At 42.4% G+C, this 12,104-nt stretch overlaps 1 protein-coding gene across 2 annotated transcripts in view; it reads left to right on the top strand.

Annotated features, from left to right (window-relative positions):
* The window catches only part of LOC115117604 (transcription factor MafG-like), a 35,777-nt gene extending 24,360 nt beyond the window's left edge, over positions 1–11,417 (top strand). For both annotated transcript variants that reach the window (XM_065010651.1, XM_065010650.1), the window contains exons 2-3: positions 3,824–3,896; positions 4,230–11,417. In XM_065010651.1, the coding sequence (XP_064866723.1) occupies positions 3,861–3,896; positions 4,230–4,685 (492 nt within the window). In that variant the 5' untranslated portion in view covers positions 3,824–3,860 and the 3' untranslated portion in view covers positions 4,686–11,417. The remainder of the gene's footprint in view (positions 1–3,823; positions 3,897–4,229) is intronic.
* Positions 11,418–12,104: the final 687 nt, after the last annotated feature.

Genomic DNA, 12,104 nt, shown 5'->3' with positions numbered 1-12,104 from the left:
TATCATGTAGAAACAGAAACATTTGACCTTATCATAAGTAGACAATTGCAAATGATTCAAATCCGTTCAACAGAAAAAAACAAAAAAAACAATTCAGTTACGAATTGAACTTTAATTAAATGAGTTGACTTTTCACATGGGATGATTTCACTGAAAAACAAAAGAAAGGGAATATTGAATGATCCCCAATGATGCATCGCATCTCCCAGAAACGTTTTCAACAATCATCTGAAAAATGATAGTTTATAGACTAAAGCTTTGGGTTGTCTTCCTCTCAGGCTTCCATGTCTTCTCCTTGGACCTCCTCAATGTCCACCTCTTGAAAATCAGACTGAGGCCTCATCTTCACTGTCACTTTCCAACCTTGTTGAGGATGGCTCGTTGTCATGCTCAAAAAGCCCAAAATGTTCCCAGATGGCCACCAATTTCTCAACCCTTGTATTGGTCAGACTGTTGTGTGCTCTGGTGTGTGTGTTCCCAGACAAGGACCAGTTGCGCTCTGAGGTGGCTGATGTTGGTGGGATTTGGAGGATGGTGGAGGCAAGAGGGGAAAGAGCCTCAGATCCACAGTCTCTTCCACCAGGTGGCTGATGAGATATGTTGGCACGACTGCCATATTGCATCTCTGTCCCAAAGCCCTTGCTTGGAAGTATACTTCGCCAGACTGCCAAGATCCTTGCCCTCATCCAGGCCAAGGTGGCGAGACAGTGTAGTGATGACACTAGATCTCGACCGATTAATCGGAATGACCGATTAATTAGGGCCGATTTCAAGTTTTCATAACAATCGGAAATCGGTATTTTTGGACACCATTTTTTTCACCTTTATTTAACTAGGCAAGTCAGTTAAGAACACATTCTTATTTTCAATGACGGCCTAGGAACGGTGGGTTAACTGGAGCAGAACGACAGATTTTTACCATGTCAGCTCGGGGATTCAATCTTGCAACCTTACAGTTAACTAGTCCAAAGCTTTTAACCATCTGCCTCTCATTGCACTCCACGAGGAGCCTGCCTGTTACGCGAATGCAGTGAGAAGCCAAGGTATGTTGCTAGCTAGCATTAAACTTATCTTATAAAAAACAATCAATCAATCATAATCACTAGTTAACTACACATGGTTGATGATATCACTAGTTTATCTAGTGCATATAATCGATGCGGTGCGCATTCGCGAAAAAGGACTGTCGATGCTCCAACGTGTACCTAACCATAAACATCAATGCCTTTCTTAACCTCTCTAGGAAAAGCCAGGGAAAATGCAGTGCGGCAAATTCAAATAAAATTATTATAAAAATCAAACTTTCATTAAATCACACATGTAAGATACTAAATTAAAGCTACACTCGTTGTGAATCCAGCCAACATGTCAGATTTTAAAAAGGCTTTTCGGCAGAAAGCATAAGAAGCTATTATCTGATGATAGCACAACAGTAAACAAACACCACCAGTAGGCTAGCACTTTGGCAGCAATTACTGCCTTGAGTCTTCTTGGATATGACGCTTGGCACACTTGTATTTGGAGAGTTTCTCCCATTTCTTCTCTTTACCTCGATCCTGACTAGTCTCCCAGTCCCTGCCGCTGAAAAACATCCGCACGGCACGATGCTACCACCGCCATGCTTCACCGTAGGGATTGTGCCAGGTTTCTTCCAGACGTGAAGCTTGGCATTCAGGCCAAAGAGTGTAATCTTAGCTTCATCAGACCAGATAATTTTGTTTCTCATGGTCTTGAGTCCTTTAGGTGCCTTTTGGCAAACCAAGCTGGCTGTCCATATGCCTTTTACTGAGTGGTGGCTTCCGTCTGGCCACTCTACCATAAAGGCCTGATTTGGTGGAGTGCTGCAGAGATGGTTGTCCTTTTTGGAAGGCTCTCCCATCTCCACAGAGGAACTCTGGAGCTCTGTCAGTGACCATTGGGTTCTTGGTCATCTCCCTGACAAAGGCCCATTTAAGAATGGTGGCCACGTTGTTCTTAGGGACCTTCAATGCTGCAGAAATGTTTCGGTACCCTTCTCCAGATCTGTGCCTTAACACAATCCTGTCTCGGAACTCTACGGACAATTTCTTCGACCTCATTGCTTGGTTTTGGATCTGACATGCACTGTTAACATGGGACCTTATATAGACAGGTGTGTGCCTTTCCAAATCCTGTCCGATCATTTAATCATTTAAATTGACCACAGATGGACTCCAATCAAGTTGTAGAAACATCAATGATGATAAATGGATACAGGATGCACCTGGCCTCAATTTCGAGTATCATAGCAAAGGGTCTGAATACTTACGTAAATAAGGTATTTCTGTTTTTTAATTTAGAAAAAAGTTGCAAACAATTCTAAAAAAAACTGTTTTCGCTTTGGCATTATGGGGTATTTTGTGTAGATTGAGGATTTTTTAATATTTTTAATCCAGTTTAGAATAAGGCTGTAATGTAACAAAATGTTGAAAAAGTCAAGGAGCCTGAATACTTTCAGAATGCACTGTATGTGTGTGTGATGGGATGTATAGACACTGTGGATAGAATATATATTTTATTTGAAGAATACGTAGGTTAGAATAGTATATGTACAGTAATAGTTGAATAGGATGGACTTGACTAGAATACAGTTTCCCTCCCCAGTCATCTTTTATTCATCAGTCACTAAATGGGGATGGACTACCTGAACTTGTCGAATAATAAACGCTTGTCTTTTACATGTGTTTTAAACATTTTCCCCAGACTGAGTTCTTTCTAAAGTGTGTGTGTGTTAGAGCTGTTAGTCTGAGGTGTCAGGACTGGTACATACAGTAGGTTCTGTGTGTGTAAGTGTGTGTGTGTTAGAGCTGTTTGTCTGAGGTACATACAGTAAGATGGGGACTTCTCCAGTTGAGGTGTTTCCTGCCTGGTGGCTGCTCGTTGAGGAAGTTCCCCGCTGATGGTTTTGTTTTCTAATAAATCAAAGTGACAGTCGCTACTGCTGTAGTTGTGCCAAACCGTCAAATGCCAACTGTCCTTTAGTTCACAGTTGCACAAATGATTGGCCTGCCTGTTACTGATTGGCCTGCCTGTTACTTTTAGAGGAAGAGCTGAAGTCTCTGCTCCATCTCTGAAAACGAATGGCTCCGTCACAATTAGCCTTTCCTCTATTCTGCACAATCTCCTCCATTCCTTCTCAACCGTATTCGAGAATACCCAAGGTCCCTCCTCAATGACCTTTTCCTCCATTGGATTCTGAGTTTGAGGAACAGATCTTTTTGATCACCTTTCCTGTTCTTCTCTATTTGACGTGAAACCTCACTGTTCTTCTCATGTTCTTCTCTATTTGACGTGAAACCTCACTGTTCTTCTCATGTTCTTCTCTATTTGACGTGAAACCTCACTGTTCTTCTCATGTTCTTCTCTATTTGACGTGAAACCTCACTGTTCTTCTCATGTTCTTCTCTATTTGACGTGAAACCTCACTGTTCTTCTCATGTTCTTCTCTATTTGACGTGAAACCTCACTGTTCTTCTCATGTTCTTCTCTATTTGACGTGAAACCTCACTGTTCTTCTCATGTTCTTCTCTATTTGACGTGAAACCTCACTGTTCTTCTCATGTTCTTCTCTATTTGACGTGAAACCTCACTGTTCTTCTCATGTTCTTCTCTATTTGACGTGAAACCTCACTGTTCTTCTCATGTTCTTCTCTATTTGACGTGAAACCTCAGTTCTTCTCATGTTCTTCTCTATTTGATGTGAAACCTCACTGTTCTTCTCATGTTCTTCTCTATTTGACGTGAAACCTCACTGTTCTTCTCCTCTGGCTATATGGATTCTTATTGAAGTTCTTCTCTTCCACAGAGCAACAAGTGGTGTCGTTGGAAGCGGCTCTCGTGGCATGACTACTACAAACAAGGGAAACAAAGCCTTGAAGGTAAACTAACCAAAGAAGGACATAGACCCCTACCTTAACCTTTGTCTCTCTTACACTGTCAGTGTGGGGAGAAAAGGTATGTTCTTCTTACCATCTGTACTCTAGTCATACTTGTTTGTTTGTCATCACCCCTCTTCCTCCTTCTCCCTCTTTGTCCCCCCTTCCTCCTCCTCCTGACCACATCCCCTCCCTTTCCCCTGCTCTTTGGACCACATTGAAAATAACTGCTGTATAATGCTTTCATGAGTTATCCTCTGGGCTTTGTACTTTTTACTGAAAAATGTTTTACCTTCAAAATGAATCAAATCATCCCCCCCTTCACTTCCCTCTCAGGTGAAGAAGGAGCCAGGGGAGAATGGGACCAGCCTCACGGACGACGAACTGGTGACCATGTCTGTCCGGGAGCTCAACGCTCACCTCCGCGGCCTCACCAAGGACGAAATCCTGCAGCTCAAGCAGCGGCGGCGCACCCTGAAGAACCGTGGCTACGCCGCCAGCTGCCGCGTCAAGCGGGTCACCCAGAAGGAGGAGCTAGAGAAGCAGAAGACGGCGCTGCAGCTGGAGGTGGACAAGCTGGCCACAGAGAACGCCACCATGAAGGTGGAGCTGGACTCGCTGCGCTCCAAGTACGAGGCCCTGCAGAGCTTCGCCAGGACTGTGGCGCGCAGCCCGGCCGTAGCCTTAACCCCAGGGGGTCGGGGGGTCATGGGGCCCCTGGTCCCTGGGAAGGTGGCCACGGCCACCAGCGTCATCACCATCATCAAGTCCAAGACGGGAGCCAGGTCGTAGTATCGGGGCTGGGCGGCGTGGAGAGTTATCAGACTAATGAAACGAGTACTATAGTCAGTGTATCATCATGGAGCACAGGATTAGTTCCCTTGTCTGTCTTTTGGGCCAGAACACACAACACAACCCCCCCCCAGACCTTTGTACCAGCTAGTAACACTCTTTCAATTGGCCAGCAGCAGAGGCCACACCAACCCTTATCAGACAGCCTTTAGTAGTATAAACCATACTTCCATTCTGCCTTGGCACCAACCCTTATCAGACAGCCTTTAGTAGTATAAACCATACTTCCATTCTGCCTTGGCACTGTACAAGCAGAAATACATACACCAGAGGAGGCTGGTGGGAGGAGCTATAGGAGGACGGGCTCATTGTAATGGCTGGAATGGAATAAATAGAACGGTATCAAACAAATGGAAAGCACATGTTTGACTCTGTTCCATGAATTCCATTCCAGCCATTACAATGAGCCTCCGCTGGACTATACACATCCTTCCTCTATAGTGTATTTTCACATACTGATTCCAAAAGGTTAAAGGTCACGTGAGTCCAGGAAGGTCGTACGACGCAGCCCAATCCATAATTGATGTCACTCCATCTGGTGTTGGAAGTCGAGCTCTCGATGGAGTTGTGTGTTTCTGTACATGGTACTAAGTGTTTGAGTGTTTGTTTGTTTCCTACAGGCCCCTCTGAGTCTTTTCCGTCCCGACACAGGGTTGTGATGTGGAAATGCACTCTTTCATAACTACTAGCCACCAACAGTCTAGCCACACCCGGTTGGCATTATGCTTCACGTTCTTAGCCCTCTCTCCGTATCACAAGTGGAGAAAGAGTGATTGCAGTTAGCAACAAGCCTGGGCCTGTTAGAATGCACTGACTATGAGAAGAGGGAAATGCACTGTATGGTATTGATGTCTTGTGAGCAACCTTCAGTAAGGACTAGTAACTCACCCATCAGACCAGTTCATGTGATTTTAGTTGGTCAAAAAAACTAAACAGGAAATTCTGTTAAGTTGAGCATTTATTTAGGTTCAGGTCAGCCTGTCACAGAATTTTACCAACAGGAGATGCAATAATACACACATGCACTGAAAAGTAGGAAGTTACATAGTTTAATGTAAGGGGAATGAGTCAATCTGATCTGCAAAATAATACGATAGCCTACTTGGTATGGGATGATAAGTATTATAATAATAATAGGTGTGATGTTGGAGTTGACAATGCCATTCCACGATTACAAGATGGTTTCTTTCTCCAGTATCTGAGAAGCAGAATGTTTTTACAAGATCTTGTGATCATTATGCTTTGGGGGGACAATTTTTGATCCTCAAAACATTTAAAACTCAATTTGTGCTCCATCGAGTAAATAAGTTGGAACTGTTTTGTAAATAAGTCGTTTTTTTGTGCGTATGTAATAACATGTGAACTGGCTGGTCACATATTCCAAAATAATATTCACACAACAAGCTTTACTGTTTAATTGTCAACGTGTGTGTATTCTAGAAGTCGTTGACTTCGAGTTCTTGATTTGTATTGATGCATAGACGAGCATCTGGCGTTTATAGAAACACTGGAAAAGAAAACTTCAAACAAAAAAACCTGTGATATCCTTTTTGCAATTGTACCAAAAGTGGCTTACTATTGAAGGCTGGTATCTTTTTCTAGTGACTAGGCGCGTACTGTGTGGGGTAGCGCGTGACGTGATGTGTATAAGTGACAGTTGGCAGTGTTGTTCACTGTATAGATGTCATGCTGTGGTATTTTCTATAGGAATCTGTAATAGAGATAATATAGCTGGTGTAAACATCATCTATTGTCTTCATCCATATTGGCATCTGTGATATCTCTTCCACTAGCTGTGATTCACAAATGTTTTTGTCATTGCGACGTTATTACTGTCGACCGAGCAGGCATAGGGGTAAGATAAGGCCCTTGGTTCATTTTGAATCCCAGTTAAGTGGCCCTCCTCCCCTCTCTTTGGTTTCAATTCCAGGGGAACATCACCTCTGATTTAGATGCAACTGTTATTGTCTTATCCATTTACCAAAGGGGACAACTTGCAATTTGCGAAGGGATAATAGCCTCACAATTTACTTTTTCAAAGACTAAGCAAAATCAAAATCTTTGACACTGTCTTACCGTATAGCCAAGCATTGTAAAAGTTCTCCTTGAATAAATAACTTCTTCTCATTCTAACTGTGAGAAGGGAGGCTCAGCATGCAGCTTTATACAGATGACTAATAACAGGTCATCTCCTGACTGTCAGGTTGTGTTCATGGTTTTTGTGAGGGTAAAAATGCACTGATCTCCAGCTTGTTCTGCTCAGGAGAAAACAAGTTTGCCCTAAAAATAAACCATTGCAACTCTGAGACGAAGCTGTTAAGGATGGCACTTGTGTTGATAGTCGCTCATTTACAATTTTTCTAAAAGGACTTTTTGTTCAGACACCAAATGAAGATCTGGAAGATCAACCTGCTGCCAGTAATGCTGCTTACGTGCCAAGTGTCACCCCTGTCTTCTGACCCTGTAAGAGGGATTTATCAGTAAGCAGTTTTACCTTTAAAAGGTGATAGTATCTATGTAATGACATGGGATATGTTCGGTATTTTACAACTTCATGTCAGATGGTTCCTTGCCCTGAATATATCTATATGAGCCTGGAGAAACTGTATTCCATGGTTCTAATTTCTTTAAACAGCCAATATAAACTTCACCTAACTTTATCCTCTGCCAGCTAAAAATCATTGGGAGTGATGGGGGCAAATGTTCAAAAAGTGTTGCCAGAACACCTTTAAGTAATGTAAAAACCAATCATCCCAGTTTCTCCTGGCTCATAGACTTCTATCAGGGTAAGGAACCACCAGCATTAAGTTGTGAATTACTGAACGTATCCTTTTAGAACAGAGCAGCTGAGAGGAAAAGGTTAGGAAGCAGAGATCTGAATATGTCCAAATGAACCAGGACCCAGACTGTTAGCCTATAGCTAGAATAGTCCAGGAAGGCAGAAGGAACCCACGGCACTTGAAGTTGTATGGTAGGTAGACCTGAACAGGAGGAACCCACAGCACTTGAAGTTGTATGGTAGGTAGACCTGAACAGGAGGAACCCACAGCACTTGAAGTTGTATGGTAGGTAGACCTGAACAGGAGGAACCCACAGCACTTGAAGTTGTATGGTAGGTAGACCTGAACAGGAGGAACCCACGGCACTTGAAGTTGCATGGTAGGTAGACCTGAACAGGAGAGAATAGGTCTGCACTCCAGTGTGTAATATGCTATTCCCCACACCTCTGAGCTCACATCAGATCAGGGGGCATCTGAAATGGACACTTCCCTGCATTACCAAAAGCAGTGCACTAAATATTGGAATAGGGTGCCATCAGACACAGCCCTAGTATATAGTGTATGTACGCTAAAACATCCTCACTATGTCTTCTGAACACACTTAGATATTTCCATTGACTAGAAGATAATCCATGGATATATATGACTCTTGACATTCCCCAGTTTGGGTGTTGTCGTTCTTGTTGCTGTGGCAGTCTTGTGGAGTGAACCTTAATGTGTCTTCACAATGTTAAAAAGGCATCCTGGCCTATGACCTTTCTCGCATACGTACAGTGAGCACCATAATTCATTGGACAGTGACATTTTTGTTGTTGTTATTTTGGTTCTGTACTCTAGAACTTTGAGTTTGAAAGGATACGATGACAATGAGGGTGAAGTGCAGACTGTCAGCTTTAATTTGTGGGTATTTTCATACATATCGGATGAACCGTTTAGAAATTATAGAAGCTTTTGTACATGGTCCCCCCCCATTTTCAGGCATCAAAAAACATTGGACAGTTGAACATGATTTAGAATAAAGTAATCATTGTTCATATTTGTCTCCATATCCTTTGCAATGACTGCTTGAAGTCTGCCATGCATCGACATCCCCAGACGCTGGGTATCTTCCCTGGTGATGCTCTGCCAGGCCTGTACTGTAGCCATCTTCAGCTCCTGCTTGTTTCAGGGACTTATTGCCTTCAGTCTCCTCTTCTCCATGTTCAATGTGATTCAGATCCGGTGATTGACTCGGCCAGTCAAGGATTTTACACTTTTTGGCCATAAAAAAACCCTTCTTTGCTCTAGCAATATGTTTAGGGTCATTGTCTTGTTGCATGATGAAGTGACTTCCAATGAGTTTGGAGGCATTTGGTTTTATCTGAGGAGATAAAATATTTCTGCAGACTTCAGAATTCATTGTTCTAATTCTGTCTGCAGTCACATTGTCGATGAAGACAAGTGAGCCTGTTCCACTGGCAGCCATACAGGCCCAAGCCATAACACCCCCTCCACCATGTTTCACGGATGAGGTGGTATGCTTTGGATCATGGGCCTGTCTTTTTCTTCCCTTTCCACTTTCCATCACTCTGGTACATGTTCATCTTTGTCTCATCTGTCCACAATACTTTTTTCCCAGAACTCTTGGGGCTCTTTTAGGTGCTTTTTAGCAAACTGTAATCTGGCCTTTCTGTTCTTCAGGCTTATCAGTGGTTTGCATCTTGTAGTCTCTCTGTAGTCCTGCTGGTGTAGTCTTCTACGTATGGTAGACTTTGACTCACCTACACCTGCATCCAGGAGAGTGTTTTTGATCTGTTGGGCTGTTGTCTGGGGGGTTTTCTTCACCATAGAGAGTATTATCCGGTCATCCACTACAGTGGTCTTCCTCAGACAACCGGGTCTTTTGACATAATTGAGTTCACCGGTTTATTTTTTCTTGTTAATGATGAACCAAACTGCAATGTTCCTGATTGATTGATTTTAATTTCTGAGCCTTATGATGGCCAGCTTCATTTGCATGGACACTGCCGTCTTCCTCCTGTTGTCACACCCCAACAACAACCTCCAAAGGCAATAGCAAAGTCTAGAATCAATACATTCATCAACAGCTCTCATGCATTCACTAACGACACCAATGAATACACCTGCCTAACGACACATCTGTGAAGCCAATTCAACAAACACTTGTAGTACCTTGAAATGGGGGGACCATGTACAAAAGGTGCTGTCATTTCTAAACGGTTCATCCGATATGTATGAAAATACCCTCAAATTAAAGCTGACAGTCTGCACTTCACCCTCATTGTCATTGTATCCTTTCAAACTCAAAGTGCAGAGTACAGAACCAAAATAACAAAAAAATGGTCACTGTCCAATGTGGTGCTCACTGTACATGTATCTCTTCTGGAGAGGGAGTAACACACACACACACACAGACAGATGTATAGTAGGTAGCTACTGTAGGTAGTGTTGACCGTCGTGAAAAAGTGACCCTTATACATATGCAAACTCAGTGGACAGGCGTGAGAGTAAAGCTAGAAGAGTAGTCTATATTGTTGTAATAGTGACTGTGGTCTAATGATTTTTATACCAACAGCTCCTGTGTTTTGGATTGGAATTCTTGTGGCATTGTTCTTTTACCCCCCACACACACCAAACTGCAGTTGGCCCTTAGTTTATGTTGGTTAAGGAGAATGAAAACCATGGGAACTGCTAGAGGGTACAACTGTTCAGATATAAATACATTGTGTAGAACAGATATGATTACCTGTCATGATAGAATTGGGAATTGTGTCAGATCCATTCGCTTATATTTTTATCTGCAACGTTGTTGAGTGTTCCACCCTCACTGGACACGCCCCAGATGTTCACTCACTGTGATGCCCGTCTAAAGGGATTCTAGTCTAGGGGAAGTAGCCCAATGCCTGACTAACCCTTCTCTAACAGTAGACTTCCCCTGACAGAAACCCCTAAACCCGAAGACTATGGAGTGATGTTAAAACCAGCAGAAACTGAAGATGTATTCACAAATTGAATTTCTGTTGTCACATATATCACTCCATAGATTAGAAGACTGGTATTACCTGTTCTAAAGACTAAACCTACAGATATTCTACAGTCTATAGATGTGTGATTATACAATCTGTAAAACAGGGCTGAAGTTATGTCCTGAAGAAGTGACCAGGAACACAATCCTGAGTAACATAAGGGCCACTTGCAATTTCTGTTGTCATTTGTGGTTTGATTAGTTTGGTTCCTACCATGCTGCTAATTCAATCATTACTGCTCATTGTCTCCTGAAACTCTATTTGTTTTGTCTTTGTTCGTTGAATGTGTATCTGATATTGATCTTAAAAACACTGGAATTAATTTGTTCTGCAGCGGATCTCGTTTTTACTTAGTTATGTCTTTTTGTTTAAAAGCGAGTTGTATTGGAGAGGATGAATAACTTATCAGCACTTGTGTGATGATTTGCTAGCTGTAGTAGAGATATGTAGGCTTTTTTGAATCAAATTATGCTTGGTGAACATTTGACTGTGCAGGTATTTCTCACTCGAGTATAGGTCTATGTTTCAAAGGTATTAAGTCTGAAAATAAAGCTGTTGGAAGTGTCTGAATGGTATATCAAGTTATTATTAAACTGTTTTTGTTATTTTTCTGTATGGGTTGTAATAAGATATTGCAGTACTTTGTATGGAAAACAGAGAATAGTTCATTGTAACTATTTGTAAATTATTGTACTTTTTTGCAATCTGTAGATAAGTAATATGATGTATTCATATATAATGACTGTGGTTTTAACCGTGGTTCTCTGAAATGTCTAAGTTATTGATGTGTGTGTGTATATATAGTATGTTTGTTGATACAGCTTACTTTATTTTCTATATGACCAATAAAAAGGTTTTGAAAAGGACTATTAGATGTGACCCTCTCTTCCTGTGGTGGCCCATTCAGACACTGTTGAAATGAGGTTTCGTCATATTTTTCTGTGGCGTCATTGACCCACTTTGATGCTAGTAAAAATAAACTGACGGGGAAGGCTTTTTGCTGTCCAGGGTGGCTTTTCAGGAGGCGGAGATCATTTAGACGGCACAATTTACTTCTTTTTTTGTGATCCAAAAAAAGCCGTCGGGCGGGCGACCCAGTTTGACTAACCTCGGCGGACATATTTTTGGCCCAACACGACTAAAACATGAGAGTCATGAAGGATGTGCGGTGTGCCTAGCTGTCCTAGATTAGGAAGAGTAGTGAGTTAGTCATCCCCTGTCCCTCGGGGCCTCCTGGGCCCCTCAGTGTTAACACATGGTTCATCACATCAGACATCACCCATCACATGAATGTCTATACCTTGACTCACATTCAGAACATATTTTATGTGGGGAACCTGGTTAGCAAAGAACTAATGGTTCTGTCTAGAGTCTAGACTAATACCTTTTCCCCACTAGGCTACTGAGCTGAACCAAACTGAGCAGAGCTGTTGGTACTGCGCTGGCCTGGTTACACATCCATCCACTGTAGTTGTGGGAACTGTGATGTAAAGCACAGTGAAAGGTACATATCCACAACAGCACCGTGTGGTTGGGGTCAGGAAGATGGTGCC

The sequence above is a fragment of the Oncorhynchus nerka genome, linkage group LG26 (genome assembly GCF_034236695.1).
Source record: "Oncorhynchus nerka isolate Pitt River linkage group LG26, Oner_Uvic_2.0, whole genome shotgun sequence".
In the NCBI taxonomy this organism is placed as follows: Eukaryota; Metazoa; Chordata; class Actinopteri; order Salmoniformes; family Salmonidae; genus Oncorhynchus; species Oncorhynchus nerka.
Note: the sequence above shows the minus strand (reverse complement) of the source record. Positions and strands in the feature narration are given on the sequence as shown.